The sequence below is a fragment of the Parasteatoda tepidariorum genome, chromosome 4 (assembly GCF_043381705.1).
Source record: "Parasteatoda tepidariorum isolate YZ-2023 chromosome 4, CAS_Ptep_4.0, whole genome shotgun sequence".
NCBI classification, from domain to species: domain Eukaryota; kingdom Metazoa; phylum Arthropoda; class Arachnida; order Araneae; family Theridiidae; genus Parasteatoda; species Parasteatoda tepidariorum.
In genome coordinates, this window is record NC_092207.1 from 96,263,592 (window position 1) to 96,281,665 (window position 18,074).

General features: G+C 31.7%; 1 protein-coding gene and 1 long non-coding RNA gene across 2 annotated transcripts in view; one reads left to right on the top strand and one right to left on the bottom strand.

Moving 5' to 3' along the window:
* The window catches only part of LOC139425410 (uncharacterized), a 48,463-nt gene extending 45,423 nt beyond the window's left edge, over nt 1-3,040 (bottom strand). Inside the window, exon 1 of the long non-coding RNA XR_011636665.1 lies at nt 2,914-3,040. This is a non-coding gene — a long non-coding RNA (uncharacterized lncRNA). The remainder of the gene's footprint in view (nt 1-2,913) is intronic.
* LOC107437201 (nose resistant to fluoxetine protein 6) overlaps nt 1-7,169 on the top strand; it is a 50,374-nt gene extending 43,205 nt beyond the window's left edge. The window contains exons 13-15 of the mRNA XM_016049122.3: nt 890-1,076; nt 4,342-4,484; nt 6,646-7,169. Coding sequence (XP_015904608.1) covers nt 890-1,076; nt 4,342-4,484; nt 6,646-6,882 — 567 coding nt within the window. The 3' untranslated portion in view covers nt 6,883-7,169. The remainder of the gene's footprint in view (nt 1-889; nt 1,077-4,341; nt 4,485-6,645) is intronic.
* The last annotated feature ends 10,905 nt before the right edge of the window (nt 7,170-18,074 follow it).

Below are 18,074 nucleotides of genomic sequence, written 5' to 3' on the forward strand. Positions count from 1 at the left end.
AATAGCTGCTCGCCAGATTTTATTGCATTATAAAGAAAAGTTATTGAAACTAAATACAACTAAATAAACAACAACAACTAAAACAAATAACAACAACTACTAATAACAATAACTAAATAAACAACAACTAAATTCCATTCGTTTAGCATTGCGTCATATGTTGTTCCTACTAAATCGAAGTAGTTGTGTTTTTTTCATATTATACCCAATTGTCCACTAATCTTCAGATTTCCTGCTATGTTTTAAAAAACTTTATTTGTGAAAAACTTCAGCGTGGCGGACGGCTGGCCGCCTTAGGCGGCTAGTAGTAAATAAAGATGCGTCACAACTATCAGTTTAACACATATCAAGGAAACTAGCAATCTGGAATTCGTGGAAGAATTATGCTTGTATGCATGTTTTAACGCGATTCAAAATTTTTCACTTTGAAATCTTACTTTTAATTCAATGTAATTCCTTCTAAAAAATAACAATATACTTATTTTTTTTAGAAAAGGGGGCATAATTTAGTTATTTAGTTCAGTTTACTATAAAAATTAACAATTTACTGCACTTTACTTGAGAAATGGGTATCTTTACTCACCAAGTTTTACAATAAACATTAGTTTTACAATAACCAAACAATAGTTTTACAATAAGTTTAAGTTAAATAAGTACAACGCAGCAAACCACTAATTTTCAACTAGTTGTTCTTTTGGTTGAATTTTTAAATCTTTGAACTATCGCGTGACTACCGGTTGTTGGTTATTATTATATGAGATTCTTTGACCTTTGAACAAAATAGATTGAGTGTAAATAAACCATGACACAATATTTATAATCTTCTAAAATCATATCATAGGCTTCGTGTTCGATATACTATATGTTTTATTTAATTTTGCACATCTAGAGGCTCGTACTATTGGCTTGGTTGGCTTCATTGTTGACAATGAGTTCCATAGTCTTAGGCTTGTATGATTATCGTGATGGGGCAGAAATGTCAAGAAGTCTAGCTGTTTTCTATGCGGCTTTTCATAGACCTGCATGGGCTCTTGTAATTGGCTGGATAATTTACGCTTGCGCAACCGGTTACGGGGGTAAGTTCTGACTTTTTCCTAATCCTTTAATAAAATTTTAAAAAAAGAAGAAAAGTAGCGATTAAAATGAAAAATTTTTAACTGCTACAAAAAAAGTTGTTCAAATAATTTCGATATCAGTACGCCAAAAAAACGGACCACCCTGAATAACTTTTGATCTAATAATCGGATCTACGCGTTCTAGGAATCAAATCGTAATGGTTCGAGGAGGGACCTCAAATATACTAATTAATAGTTCCTGAGAAATAGATTTCGTTCAAATTCGGAATTTCACCATGAAAAATTACGTTGTTTAAAATGGTGCAAAAAAGTGCATACCTTACAATTGATCAAATTTTTTTTTACCATTCTTAATTAAAATAATAAAAACTATAAATATTTACTAAAAGTTATTTTTTCCACGGAACGGAAAAATGAATTTTTATAATTGATAGTAAAAATTCTTTAATTCGCATACAAAATTCTCGAGATACAGCGAAATACGCAAAAAGTAATATTAGCATTAAGGGGTTCAAACTTTATAGCCCTCTCCTGACTGAACTATGGAGACCATATTCCCAGATTTGAGGCCACCCCCTCTACCCCTTTGGAGATCAGAAATCTTAATCTGTCGAAATAAAGGCATGTTTATTCACTGAAAGTACGTTTTTGTGTCTGATTTCGTAAATTGAAACACTTATTCATTGACATATTTTAGAAGGCCACCTCGAGCCATTAAGAATGAGTCGTAAGTTCCAATCATTAGATCAAAAGTTATTAAAAAAAAAATCGTTTTTTTTTTTTTTTTTTTTTTTTTTTTTTTTTTTTTTTTTTTGTACAAAGAAGGTATTACTGATAATGTTTACTCACAGTGCTTAAGACGCCATATTGCTTGAATAAAAGTTGAAATTTAAATTAGCATTTCAAATCTTCTTCAAACAATATACGTTACATGCTTGCTTCTGAAAATGTGAAGATATACCGACAACTTTTGTAGTTTAACTTCATCAAAGGTTCTCAGAAAATACAATTACACTAGGAGATGTAAATTTTATTCAACAGTCTTCGTAAACCAAATGGTCCTAAGAAGAAATTTTTCATCGCAAAATTTGCTTCCTCTCCATAATTAATTTAAAGTAGAAAAAAAAAATTGAGTTCTATCAAACCTAAATTTAACATTAAGTTTTATTTGCTGAAAAACAAAATTCTGAAGCATCAAAATGATACCAAATTATTAGAAGAGAACTTCTCCGTTGTTCAATTATCTTCTCATAATTTGGTATCATTTAGATATTTTAAAAATTTATTTTCGGAACTTGAAGCTTCATGGCTTACTCACTTTTTCAATACTTTAAAAAATTTTAAAGTAATTATAGAGGTGAAAGAAAATTTGCGATCAAAAGTTTCGCCTGTGGTATAGTGTCCTCTTTAATAGATTCATTGATAATACTGTAGAAAAGTTTAGATTGTAATTTATGCCTTATTATGATTATTTTAAAATGATTTAAAATCTTAAGTTTAGATGCATCAGATAAACTGACTTTTTTGGACCAGGTAGTAAAATTAAATTCCTAAAGAAATATTTTAAGAATTTGATTTTATTTAACGTTGATTATCACTTAAAGTTCCCATCGGCTAGTCAGATGATAATCATAATATTCACACCCTTTATTCATAAAAAAAAATTGTGAAGGATCTTCAGATCAGACTTTAGATCTCATCATACAATTTTTGTTTAAGATCTGGTTATGCAGAATTTAGAAATGATTTGGACATAAATATGACTATTTTTAAAAATGATGACGTTATACAGTCACAAATATCATTTTTAAAATCAAAAAGTGAAAAATATGCTTACTTATTTCTTCGCTTAAGATTCACATGGAAGTGTCTCAAATCTCTTCACTTTTCCTCCAAACAGTTCATGATTTCTTCAGTCTATTTTTAAAATATTCTTTTTTAATGAGGGGCGAAGAAGGAAAATATATTTTCAAAATACATCGATAATCTAAAATTGCTGATTTTGCGTATTATAATCACGAATGGATCATAAGACATTTCATGAATATCAAAATATTCTCCGGGAAAGTTGTAAAATTTTTAGTATTTTTGCACGAATAATTCGTCTTCACATTAGTTTTATTTCCTCATAAATGTCACCCGTTAAAAGGTAAAAGTCATAATTTTAGTTTCACTACGGATAAATGTTTTCACTTCACTTTACATTCATATGTAAAAGTTATTGGATTCTTGTTTTATTGTCAATTAACGTGCAGCTGGTGGTATTTAAATCATTAATTATTCAAATGATTTTTGAGGAAAAGTTGTCACGAGTCAGCATATATTATAATTTGTTTCATATAGTTCATTTAAAAATAATCATTGCGAAATATTTCTTCACAAGCATGTTTTTTTCGCGATTCCTTTCTTTTTCAGCGACCTAGGAATTTATCTTATCCTTTAATTTACGTTTCAGTAAATTCTCTAATACGTTATTAACTTAGTTAAAAATTTATTAACAAAAGTAAAATTGAAAAACAATTATAAAAGAAAACAATTTGAAGTAATAGGAGTAAGCGCAAAATTTTTCTCATCAACCAAGAGCGAATTATATCTAAAAGGAGAAAAAATTCGAGTAAAATTACTGTAAGGTATGGTAATGACATTTCTGGTGAAGAAAACTTAATTGTGGTTAAAAAAAATAAAACTATACAGTATTTAAAACATTCATATGTTAATTTTTCCGTTCATATGGCAATGGTCAAGCAGAAATTCTAGCTTTCACAATTATAGTTCTTACTAGCATACATTTAGTAAAAAAATACAAAACGTAGAAGTGAATTTTACCAAATAAATGGTTTTTATAAATGGCATTTACACAAATTTTTTTACGATGTAAGGGATTGTGTTACACTTCCTTTATTCGAAAGAGATTTAAGATTTTTTACATTAAATATGCGGTAACATCAAATAAAAATAATAGCTTAAATGTTTGCAATATATTCTAAATAAATTATGATCAAATATCAGTCGCTATATTGGAAGGTTCTTAGTCACTATATTGAAAAGCTCAGGGCTTAAATTCTAACGTGTGTTAAAAGAATACTTAATCTATGGGCTTTAAGTATCCATTGTTATAATAAAATGCTCGTTGTTAGAGAGTTCGTATTACAGAAAGTAGACTGATAATATGGGATGTCGAGCATGTAAATATACATGGTTTATAAAAATGTTTAGCACGTCGACATAACAATTTATTTCTAATATCCTTTATTTCACTTTCCAGGCGTCGTGAACTCATTTCTAACATGGAAAGCTTTCATGCCGTTGGAAAGACTGAGTTACTTGGCATACCTTTTGCATATTCCCATAATGTATTACCATGGTGGAGTTCAAAGAGAAAGGATGTACATGGGACATTACAATCAGGTAAGATATTCAATAAATACCCTATGAACTTTTTTCTAATGTCTTTGTCGAAGTCAATTCTAGATTAGTGAAGTATTTATTGCAACTTGCGTGACTCGCTGTCTATTAAAGTTGAATGAGCGGAGGATTCAGTGTGGCCTTGTGTAACAAGGCCACATTATGACGCAAATTGGTAGATAATGTCCAGTCATATTTTGCTATCATCTTCGCTTTTGTTAGTGTCTTCAGGCAAGGAATCCGAGATTTATCTATTATTAGGCTTTTTTGCACGCCTTGTTTTCATCTGGATAAGTATATTAACACATATTTTTAAAAAATGTTGGGATAGTTAATAATAGGAATGTTCTAGAAGGAGAAGATTACATTGATATTACGTCACTAGTTTTTTTTTTTTTTTTTTNTTTTTTTTTTTTTTTTTTTTTTTTTTTTTTTTTTTTTTATCCCTTTCATTATTCAATTCGAAAAGCAACTTATGATTCCCCTAGTTTCGAGATTGTATCTGAGTACTTTTAAGTTACAAATGTAAAGCTTTTTTTTATTTTTACGTTGATGATAAATATTTAGCAACTATACCATATGTTTTTGAATTTTTGTACGTGTTATTTTTGAAAAACATAACATGATTAATTACTGTTTTGAAACTGAGAAGACGCATTTAACTGGTAAATAATCATTGTATAATTAATCTTAATCATATATTTTTTAAAAATTCTAAAAAAGAAATGAAAAAAATAAAAATAAAATAATCAAATAATAATAAATTTAATACATTCATTGAATTTATAAAATGGATGCTTTTGATGTTTTGTACCTAAACTTTAATGAGCATACTTACTCAAAAAGGTAGAACTTTTAATTTTAAAATATATAAAATATCTGAATATAACTCTTAAAACTGGCAATGACTCAATGGTTTAATAACCTATACAACTGAAGGTAGTTTTCATAAATCCATGTAATTTCTGATATATCATCATCATTTGTCATATTTTTAAAGCATTGATGCTCAGCCATAAAAAGTAGTCAATATATGAAAAACATCCGTATAAAAAGGGACAGTACATTTTTGTCTGCACCAAGTGCGTAACACCGTTTCATTAATTTCAGATCAAATTATAAATATTTATATTGTTGATATATTTCATTAGACAGGACTATCTTATATATTTACAAAACAAGTCCTAACAGCCAAACACTTTTATAACCACTTTCTTTCTTTTTGAAAAAAAAACCCAGCTAAAAATACGTTTGAAAACAGAGTTCCAGTTTTTTATGAATTTGTTTTACGCATAATTCATCGAAAACTGACTATAGTTAAATTATTACAAATAAAAGGGCTATTTAAAAAATAAGTGAGTTATAGTAGAATCATCATATAATTCAGTATTAGATAAAATCCTGTGTGAACACAAAACCCACGTTTATAGTCTTACTTACAGTAGAATGCATATAATGTAGAATGTACTATATAGTGCATGAAATTGGGGGGGAAAAGGACGCTAATACCTTTGATCATATGATCAGATTTACACGTTGTAAGACTAAATTTTAATGATTCATTTGCCTGTTCGTTCGTTGTTCCTTAACAAATTTTCACTCTGTGTGAAGCAGGAAATTTGTTTTAAATTTTTACTCAGGAAAAGCCAAAAAGAATTTTGGTCATTGCATGAATATCCACAATGAACTGTAATCCTTACATTTTTCGAACTAAAAATTGATTGATTAAAATCGCGTTGATTGAAAGACAAAATCTATTACAATTTTAGTTAGAAACTGTTCGCCTGATTTAATACAAATTTTGTATTTTGTTATTTAAAATTACATAATTTATGATGTTATAAAAATGTGTATAACTTATCATTCAAAAAGCTTTCGACTATTAAAATTAAATAATAAAATTAAAAAAGTCCATTCAATTCCCATATTATTTAGTCGTTGAATTCATTTGAATGATTTAGACTCAAACTGTTCAAGTGGAAATATAAATAGGATTTAATAGTACACGATTCTCCGATATAAAATTGATAGAGATAAAATTGATTAAAAATGAATAGAGAGAAGGATTAAGAGGTATTTTTCAGTTAGCAAAATTATTTATTCGGTTGCATATTTTTTGTTTATCTATTTAAATTAACATAATTTACTTTACCTCTATTTCCAGCTTATGTGCTTTCTAGCCTATGCTGTATTGAGTTATGCTTTAGCATTTGTTTGTTACATTATTTTTCAAGCACCATATGAAATTATAGAAGGATGCATTTTTAACAAATCTGCCGAAGAAAATATGGGGGAAAGAAATTCTACAAGCGTTTCAGAAATAAAATTACAGAAAACAAGCAGTGAAGTTACAGTAGACGAAGAAGAAAATAAGTTAAAAGTTTTCAATAGCAGGTATTAAGTAAAACTAAGCACTTAATTAACTAATCTGCTTTCTAGAAATATATATTTCGATTGTAATTAAACTTTGCGAATTGTAATCCTTACATTTCTTATGTATTTGTAACAATTGTTATTCTTCATGATGGACTAGTCTGATACTCATTGACCATTGTTAATCATATTCCACACTTTTACTGTTGTAATATGTACTGTTGTTTATTATGTAAATATAAAATTTTATGTACAAATCGAAACAATTTAAAATGTATGTATAGATGAATAAAATATTGTATTATGCAATTAAAAGTGAAATATTTACAATACGAAATTTAGTTACTTTTCGAACGAGCTTAGTCCCGCAGTGGAATGATTAGATTTGATTTTTATTCGTCTTTGAACTGCCGACCAAATATTTTGGGTTTGAAACTACTAATGTTCAATTCCGTAGCCTTGTAATTTTGAACCCAATCCAGAACACAAGGGAACTCTTGGATCAAGTATTGGGAGAAATTTGGCTTCCGTGGAGGAATTTTCCATGGAACTAACCCGCACTTGAGTTACAATGAGAGGAAAACCACAAAACCTCCCACGATCAGTCTAACGGCAAGGGGACCCTAAATCATGATCCGTCTATCACTGAGGATATTTTACGTCAGCACTGCGTTCGGTGCAAGACGGATGCGGTAATCGTATCGACCAGCCATCGCTGAGATTCGAACTCGGTTCACTTGATTGGAAGGCGAACGCTCTATCCCCAGAGCCATCACAGCACGCAGTGTACTGATTATAAAGACAACCGTGTCCCAGTAGAACACCGAAGTCAAACATTACTGGCTGATGTCAGTAAGTGATGTGACCACTCTGATTAGCCTGAGTAGGGTGAGCGGACCGAGGGGAAGCGGTATCGGTCCTTGCTAAACTGCTCTACCGTAAGGTGCTTGAATTAGCTCACTGGTCGTCATGCTACCAGAGTGGGGAGCCATCCCTTCTGCAGAAGATGCAGTGTCTGCTGATTTATTTCAGGTATGTTTCCCAGACTTTCAGCCAACTGTGCAACTTCAGTGAGACGTAAATAAAGTACCTACCTACTTCAACGAGCTAAACAAATAAAAAGTCATTGTCCACAAAACATTTAGATTTAAAGCATTTTGCACTTCTACGATAGCCCTTTTTGGGCAAGGGAATCTTGGAGGTAAAGGTTCAAAACTTTTGAAGCAAACGTCGTCATTGGGGAAAAGTGGTCAGTCTTGGGACGACGTTAGTTCCTAGGCACGTTGGTGCACAGTGATCTGAGGCTAGGGAAGCTTGAATCCGCCACTGAGGATCAAACTCCAGTACTTCCCTAGAATAGTGAAGGACTGAGTGTGAAGTGGATAACTGACACTCAGTGTCGGTTATCCACTGAGCAATTGCAATTCTGCATTGATAAAAAACATGGTCAAATCTACCAGAATATGTTCAATTTTACCGAGTTCCTGGTTCTATGGGTGCATTAAAAGTGCTTTGTTAATGATTATAATGAAATTAAGAATAATACAAGGCTTAGTAATAAGTGATTAAGTGTATAATAAGCATGGTATAAACACCATTTATTAAGATTTTTATTATGTATAATAATTATAATTTTTTTTCAGTTCAGTATTTTTTATTAAATGTTGGCTCTTTAATTTTTAAAACCAGAGTTTCTAGTAAGCCGTAACTATATGAAGGGAAAAATTACCAAACAAATGGTTTAAATACCATATATTTTGATTTATTAACCAGATTTTTCTTTCTTTTCTTACCGGTTATGATAATTTTTACCAGGATTTTTGTCACCGTGTGAAATTTTGAGTAAAATTGTGAGTCGAAATGTTCTTACATATTATACTAGCAATATATATTTATCATGTAACTTTTTTAGACTGTAATTTTAAAAACTGGAATTTCCATCACCATGTAAACGGATAAATTACCAAATTAATTGGTTTAAATTCCTTACATTTTGGATTTATTAACCAGATTATGATTCTCTTTACCAGAAATATTACCACACAGTGCGGTAATTTTACCAGAATTATTTTCTCCGTGTGGTGCATGCACATAAGAGTTGTTCAACGAATAAAATTATTCTAGTTTACTTTTGTTTTATTTGATTTTATAAGAGATATTCTATACTCATTTAAGTTTGTTAAAAAGCAGCATTAAATAGAACATGGGTTAGGGTTTATTAAAGTTGACAAAAGGCATCATTAGGTTGTCAAAAACATAATTTAAACACTTAAATAAATTAAGAAAAACTTCAAAATTTTGTAATATTTTTTTAAAGATGTAAATATGATATGTTATTGAATTCTGCTCCATGTTTTTAAAAAAAGTTATAAGATCATATGAGATTCCATCGCTCGTTGAATAAAACTTAATACACTTCTATCATAAACTAAATACTTGCCCTGAAAGAATTTTAATGAAGGCCATAACTTTCTTTAAACGTATGCATAATTTAATTTAAATTAACTTATTTTGTTTCAAAAATTAAATAACAATACGATGAATAATTTTGAAATATAGCCTTGAGAAAAACTCCGTCTAGAGAAGAATAAAAAATAAATAAAATGTAAACGGATAAATACGAAACGGAATATTAAGCATACAAATTTCTCTTAATCTACCCCAAAAAATTTTATATTTAAAAACCCGTTCAAACGTGTTTAGTAAGCACGATATAATATTAGAGCACTATAAATTCAAGACAGTATATCCATGTGATTTTAAACATTAAATATATTCAAATTCAATAAATCTTATTACATCAACTGAATACAACGAAAGGATAAAAACTCATTTGATTATTTTTTATAAGCATGGTCAAATAATAGCTCTAAAAATGCTAAAGGGATAAGAAGTAATTACTAAGTTATTTCATATTCAAATAAATAAGAAAATAATTTCTAGGAAGTATTTATTTTTTTTAAAAAATATATCTGGATCTAAATTCCTTCTCGTCCCTACAATTCCAAGTAGTATATGATTTTCACGTTCTAGGACTAAATCTGTATGGTTCAAGGGGGTGACCTTAAATATGCTAATTTATAAGTGCAGACGATATTTCAAGTTACAAAAAATACACAAAAGCGTACTTTCTCTGAATAAAATATACCTTTCTTTTAAATGGATTCGACTTTCTGATCACCCTAAAATTGGGGGTAGCCACAATCTGAAAAATATGGTCTTCATAGTTTGGTCAGGAAAGCGATCCAAAGTTTGAACCCCTGAATGTTAATTTTACTTTTGCATATTTTTCCATATCTTGAGAACTTTTTAAGTGAATCGAAAATTAATGCATACAATTATAAAATTCGTTTGTTTATCCAAAGATAATTCCTTGTAAGAAATAAATTTAATTAAATAGTTATTATTTTTTGTTATTTTTATTATTTTATTTAATAATAATCGAAAACATTTTAAATTGTATGATATGCCATTTTTTACATCATTTTATAGATATTAATTTACATGGCTAAATGCAAAATTTGATTGAAATCGGTGGCATGGAATCAGAGAAATCGAATTTTTAAAAAGTCGGATATTTAAAATTCGATTCTTATAATCTTACGTATTTTTACCGAAATATTTTACAAAATTCTTTTCGCTTCCAGTTTTTAACATTTATTTTTAACTTATTTCACTATACGCTATGAACATTGAGAGTAATCTAAAATTATTTGTAAATATTATTGAGTTTTAAAATTTTTTTGTAAAATATATTTTAATGCAGGTTCAATAAATTTGCTATCAAGAATAAGCCTTTATAATTTTTAAAAAAAAGTCATAATTTATCCCTATCATTTAAAAACCACAAAGTTCAGATTCTAAAATTACCGGCAGCAGCCTGTCCATCCAATTAACCATTAAGTTTATGGTTTGGAACATTCCTTTAACTTTACAGTTCTGAAACCGCTTACAATGGGTATGGTTGAAAAACCTTGAATGCAAATCTATACAGTTTTATAACCATTTACAGCAAACATAGTTTTTGAATCCTAAAACTAAAATTTAAACAGACAATGGAGCTTTATGGGCACTGCGCCATATACACGTGTCTGATAGTTTTGTATTCTAATAGTCTAGAGGTTACCGATTGAAGAGTGCAGGACATTCTGCATTTTCTGGAAATGGAAGAAATATCGCGGTAATAGTGCTAGGATTCGAACTCATGTTCAGGCAGCCATGAGATTGTCCGCTTAGCTCTCTTAACTACAGTACGTACCCAGCTGCATGGAACAAAATGGTTTCATAAGGTGGGCTTAATTTGCGCGGTTAAAATTTTGGTTATTAAACCGTATTAGGAAAAAAAAATCAATAAACTGTTTTTCACACACTTAATATTAACTTTTGAATATTAAATTTTTTATGGTCATTTGCCTGTTTTTGTTGAATATGGCAAGGTAACAATTAAATAAATTGCGGTTTAATCATTTTTATTGAGACATTTCTAATCGTACATCAAATTGCACTTGCAATTATTTTCAATGAGCAGCACATTCGGTCTTGCCGATGAGCAAACCTACTGCGTTCTCCAGAAGTGGTATCCACTCTTTCAGGACCACCGCAGTGGGTGACATACCGTTAATCATGTTAATTTGGACGTCTAGTTTCTGCCACATTAGATGGCAGCACCGAGACTCTACGAGGGCTGCTATTTATATTTCTGGTCTTGGCAACAGTAATTGTTGCTAGGCGACCGCAGATGATTTTAATCGAAAGTTTGATATTTTTAAACATAAATTCAGCAGACGATTTACCATTATAGCTTCATTTGTGTTGTTGACAGTAAATTGAAAAGTTCTTCTCTTTCAAAAAATGGAATTGAATCGTGAACATTTTCGTGCCATTATTTTTCATAACTTTCGACGTGGATTGTCAAGACAAGAGTGCTTCGATGAACTTAATTCTTTATTCAGCGATAAAGCGCCATCCTACAGCACTGTAAAAAATTGGTATAACGAATTTAATCGTGGTCGATGTTCGATCCAGGACGAATCCCGTGCAGGTCGTCCAAAATCCGTTGTTGTGCCAGAAAAGATCGATGCTGTGCGTGAACTGATAAAGCAAGATCGTCATGTGACATACCGTGAGATAGAGGCGTCTTTGGACATTAGTATGACTAGCATCAATAAAATATTGCATGAACATTTGAGCGTAAAAAAAATTTGTTCGCGTTGGATCCCGCATAATCTGACAAACGCTCAAAAAAAGGCTCGTGTCGATTGGTGCAAGGAAATGTTGGAAAAATACGTTCAAGGTACATCAAAGGCTGTGTATAACATCTACACAGGTGACGAATCATGGATCTATGCATATGAGCCGGAAACAAAACAGCAATCAACTGTATGGGTCTTCCAAGACGAGGCAAAACCAACAAAAGTTGTTCGAGGAAGAAGCACATCGAAACAAATGATTGCCTGTTTCTTCGGCATTAACGGTCATGTGGCAACAGTGGCGTTAGAGCAACGCAGGACGGTCAATTCTGAATGGTACACGACCATTTGTTTGCCAGAAGTCATCGGAGAAATTCGAAAAAAGCAGAAGAGCAGGCGAATCATTCTTCATCATGACAATACGAGCTCTCACGCATCGACTCAAACAAAGGCATTTCTGACGGAGCGAAAGATCGAACTGATGAGTCATCCGCCGTACAGCCCTGATTTGGCACCCAATGACTTCTTCTTATTCTCACACATCAAAAATAAATTACGTGGACAACGATTTTCGACCCCCGAAGAAGCGGTTGATGCATTCAAAACGCATGTTTTGGAGTTACCTCAATCGGACTGGAAAAAGTGCTTTGAATATTGGTTCAAACGCATGCAAAAGTGTATTGATCATCATGGAGAATATTTTGAAAAACAATAAACAAGTTTTGATCCTATATATTTGTTTTTTCATCATTAGGCCAGAAATATAAATAGCAACCCTCGTATTTGGATGCTAAAGTGCACTAGGAATTTAATTTTCCGGAAATGCCAAGAGCCAATAAGGCACTCCAGAGCTCTTTTGCATGCCGCATAATCATACGACATGGCCGCTGAGGATTTTCTGCATCCCGCAATCCGGTGTCTGGCCCGGGGATCGTACCCGCGACTTGGGCTCAGAAGGCCGACAACAAACTAACTGCGCCACCCAGCCACGCATTCGCAATTAACATATAATCATTAGCACCTATTATTAAAATTAATTAAGAAGCATTGGTGCCAACAATAGAATGATTTTTTTATCGTTTTCCTAGATGAAAAAGTACTTTTTCTCTACTAATTTCGTTTTTTAGTGGAAAACTTATTTTTTCATTTCAATTTGCATCTATTACCAAAATTAATCAAATATCATTGGCGTTAATTCCGGCTTATATATATTTATATGTTACTGTTTATATAATTTTACTTTTTATATATATGAATAAGTATCTCTTCTCCAATAATTCATCATTTTAATACAAAACGTTTATTTCATTTTAATTTGTACCTATTAGCAAAATTAATCAATTGTAACTCTGGAAAATAGTTAGGGCACTATATCTTGTAATGATTTTTGGCGAGTAAACTAATATCGGTACTTATTTCAAAGCATCGAAAGAATCAATTATTATTCATAACTGTTATGCTTAGTTAAATATATATTAATTCTTCTGATAGAACCGCGATGATTCAGGGAATAGAGCTTTCGCCTTCCAATAAGGTGGACCTAGTTCTAATCCCAGCGATGGCTGGTCAATACGAAATCCGCATCCGGCTTGCACCGGCCACATTTCTGATGTAAAATATCCTCAGTGGTAGACGGATCATGGGTTAGAGTCCCTTGCCGTCGAGATAACCGTGGGGGGGGGGGTTCTCGTGGTCTGCATCTCCATGAAACGCAAGTGCTGGTTAGTTCCATAAAAAAGTTCTCCACGAAGGCAAATTTTTTCCAATACTCGATCTAGGAGTTCACATGTATTCTGAATTGGGTACGAAATTACAAGGCTATGGAGTTGAGCATTGGTAGCTGTAAACCCGAAAATTGGGTCGGCTGTTCAAGAACGGTTATAAAATAAAACAAAAAATACTTCTAATAATGTACTAAACAATTCTGGTAATGTCGCTGTAACTGTGATAATGAAAAACTATTATGCAAAGGAATACCTCCTTTACATAATAGTTTTTCATTATCACATTGTGGTTATGGAGTTTTCACCGTCCTCCAAAACAGATAAGTACCCTAATATCCACATCCTGCACAATCATGGCACCTAATATACAACCTTTATTTTTTATTATTTGTAGCTTCATACTATTAGATGTACAGTGCGCCAAAAAAACAGACCACTCTGAATAACTTTTAGTCTATTGGTCGGATTTTCACGTTCTATGACTTAATGGCTTGAGGGGGAGACCTCAAATATGCAAACTAATGAGTGCAGACGATATTTTAAGTTGCGAAATCAGACACAGAAACGCACATTCTTTGAATAAACATTCGAAGTATTTATATTAGACGGATTCAGATTTCTGACCCCAAAATTGTAGGGGTTAGCCGCTATTTGAGAAATATGGTCCCAATTGTTTGGTCGAAAGAGGGCTCTAAAGTTTGGACCCTTTAATGTTATTTTTACTTATTGCGTATTTCGCTGTATCTCGACAACTTTTTAAGTGAGTTGAAACATTTTTACTCAAAATTGTAAAATTTGTTTATCTAAAGATAATTCCTCGCACGAAGTAACTTTAATTAAATATTTATTATTTTTTAATATTTAATTTAGGAATGGTGAAAAAAATTTGAATTGCAAGGTACGCAATATTTTGCATCATTATAAAAAATACAGTTTTATGAGGCAAATTATATGATTTGAGCCAAATCAGTTCTTGAGGAATTGAATTCCAAAACAGTCAGACTCTCAAAATTCAATTTCTCTGGAACTATTACATAACAGTAATTTTACTTTATTTTATAACAGTTTTTGAGCAGCTGACCCGATTCTGGGCTCACTCCAATTAATAATCACGAACTAACCCATGCGAAGGACTTTTTGACGGAACTAACCAACATTTTACACGGAGAGGAAAATCCCAAAACCCTCTCATGGTTAGCCCGATAGCAAGGCAATTCTAACCTATAATCCACTTACCATTGAGAATATTTTACATTGAGACTCTGATTGGTGCAAGCCGGTACAAATATTCGTATCAACAAACCATTGCTGGGATTAGAGCCTGATTCAACTCATGGGGAAGCGAACGCTCTATTCCCTGAGCTGAGGTCCCGTAGTGACCTGATCGTTAAGACATAGTTTCCAATAGATCACCGAAATCAAGCATTACTAGCTAGCGTGTGTGGGTAGGTGCCTAATTTGATTGGCCTCGGAAGGTATCGAGGGTGTGCAATATCGGTCTTCGATAAACTGTTCCATTGTAAAGTGCTTGACTTAGCGTGCAGGTTGTTGGGTTAACAAAGTGGGGGAGCAAAGGATCAAAACTCTAACAGCATGTCTTCGGATCAAGCTCAGAGATGTTTCCCAGACAGTTGCCATTAACCCATTGTGCAGCTCTAGTGCGACATAAATAAGCTACTAGTGCGTCTACTATGGCCTGAGCCACCGCAGCTCATGTAAAAATGATTGAAAAAATGTCCCGAGAAGAATGTCTTTTAAGATTTTTTTACAAATGTAAAATTCATTGACTTTCCTGCAGTAATAAAATTGTGACGATTCCCTACTCTACTTTCAGTGACATTGTTTTCTTTTTTGCATGAAATATAAATCTTGGCCATTTATTTAATAATTAAAGAAAAAATTATGAGAAGAATGTTTTTAATGTGATTCTTTTTCTAAAAAGTGCAAATCTGACATCCCAAATCCTTTCCCTTCCGATGTCCTTACTTCCTTAACACTCACTCCTATATGGCGTTACAAACTAAGGCTGCTTCAAAAAAGGGGGGAAACTAGTGTTTACCCTATCAAGAGGATAGAGTTTTTTGCTTTCCGGGGTGAATCCAGCGGGGGGTGGTCGATACGAATTCCGCATCTGGCTTGTACCAGCCACAGGGCTGATGTTAAATATCCTCAATGGTAGACGGATTCTGGGGTAGAATCGTCAGGCTAACCGTTGGAGGTTTTCATCCATGTAGCGCAAATACGGCGTAGTTCCACCAAAAGTCCTAAATGATGGCAAATTTTGCCCAATACTTGATCCCAAAGTTCTCTCGTCTTCTGGATTGGGTTTTAAATTACAAAGCTACGGAGTTGAAAATTAATAGTCGTAAACCCGAAATTCGGTCGGCTGTTCAACGACGATTATAAAAGAGTGCGAACGTAATATTTTTGTTGATTGCAACTGAAAATTGTATTACGTCAAGATCTTTTGCCACAATCACCCTAAGAGGACAAGGAATCGCTTTTGATAAAATTCGTTAAACAAACAACAACAACATTTTTTTAGAATTTCCTCGAATCGTGGCAGCGAGATAAATTACGCAGTTGGTTACATAGTTTACGTCACCCCTCTCAACTTTTCATTTAGAAAAAAGTGGTTAATTTATAAACAAAAAAATCAAATGAAAAAAAAGAGTTTATGTATTTCGAATATCAAATTCATACGTTTATTTTTCACTTTAACCGATCCAAATCTCAATCGTTGATCCGATGATTAATCATATTTTCAATTATTGTTACATAAAAAACAACCTCACTACAAGATAGATCATCTTTTCAAATCATTCATTTTGTTTCACAACAGATTTTTAAATAGATACATTACAATTCTCACATAGAAACCTTTCCGAGACTAGAATTTTTAATTAAAGTAAGTAAATGAATCTTTTTTTTATTGAAAAATTGAACATGAATCAGTTGTTTATTTAATCTTAGTTGTTTTGTTCACAGTAGTTGATGAAAATGTAGACAAGCAGGATGTTGTTTTGATTATTTTAATCGTCATCTGATTTTTAAGTAATACTTAAACATCGTTATTTGCTAATTGATTCAAATGTTCAGATAAAGAACTTAAAATAAATGAAATTTCGACATTACTGTCATGATAATTTGAGTTTACTAAGTCTTATTAGGGTTGTTGTTAAATGGAAAAAAATATGAACTTAAATAAATGTTTAATATTTTGAATAAATATTTATTTAATATATAAATGGAAATTATAAATATGTCAGTAAAAAACAATAATCATGATTTGCGTAACCAATTCAATACTGCAAAATAATTGGAGTAATTTTTTTTTCAATAAAATATCAAAATATTAGCCACCTTTAGCAACTCGCCTAATCACCTTTCAAAATTCACCAACAAATATACAAAGCCGAATGTACAGCACAACTGTAGTTAAATATTTTAATTCCTAAATCAGTTTTAAGTTATATATTAACCGAAATTTTTCTCCGTCTAACTGTTGCCCGTGAGGAAGTACTTTGATCTTAATTTTAACTATTTTCAGGAGATATCCTCGTTATAGTCTTAATATATTGAATTTTAGTAATAATTTAAAATCTGTCAGGAAGCCATTAAATCACACAAACGATTTTAGCACAGTAGGAAGCCAGAAGTTTTAAAATTATTCTACTCTCTGTTGTGAGATAAAATAGAAAACTCATCTCTGTATTCCATTACAGGATTTCACTACTTGCTCGGAAAAAGCAAGCTCCGTCACGAATAATTGAAGCGGTCAATGTTAAAAGGTTGTATGTTATAAATCTGCCCTTTCGTGAAATACCAAAAAACTGTGTCAAGTGTGGAAAGGTTGTTTTAACTACTTCTAAATTATTGGATTCTCTTCGCTAGGAATTCTAGAAAAATACTCGATATTTGATTATCGGTGAATGATATTCCATAACCAACAAAAAGTTTATTTTGTATGTTACGTACCCTTTTTTAACATTGAGCGCTTCAATTGGTATGACAGTACGCGGCAACACAACATTGTTTATGTTTAAAATTTCTGCAGCCATTTTAGAAAAAATTATATATATATATATATATATATATATACAGTGGAGCATCGTTTATACGACGCCGAAGGGACCACCGAAAAACGTCGTATAAACGATAACGTCGTATAATCGATTTTTACTTCTAAAACTGAAACTAACTCTGTTTTCAGTTAATTTTAATGTTTAACGTGTTGATTTACATAAATTTCTAAATTAGACAAAGCAAAACAAACAAATAACCAAAGAAGAAAAATTGCAGTGAGC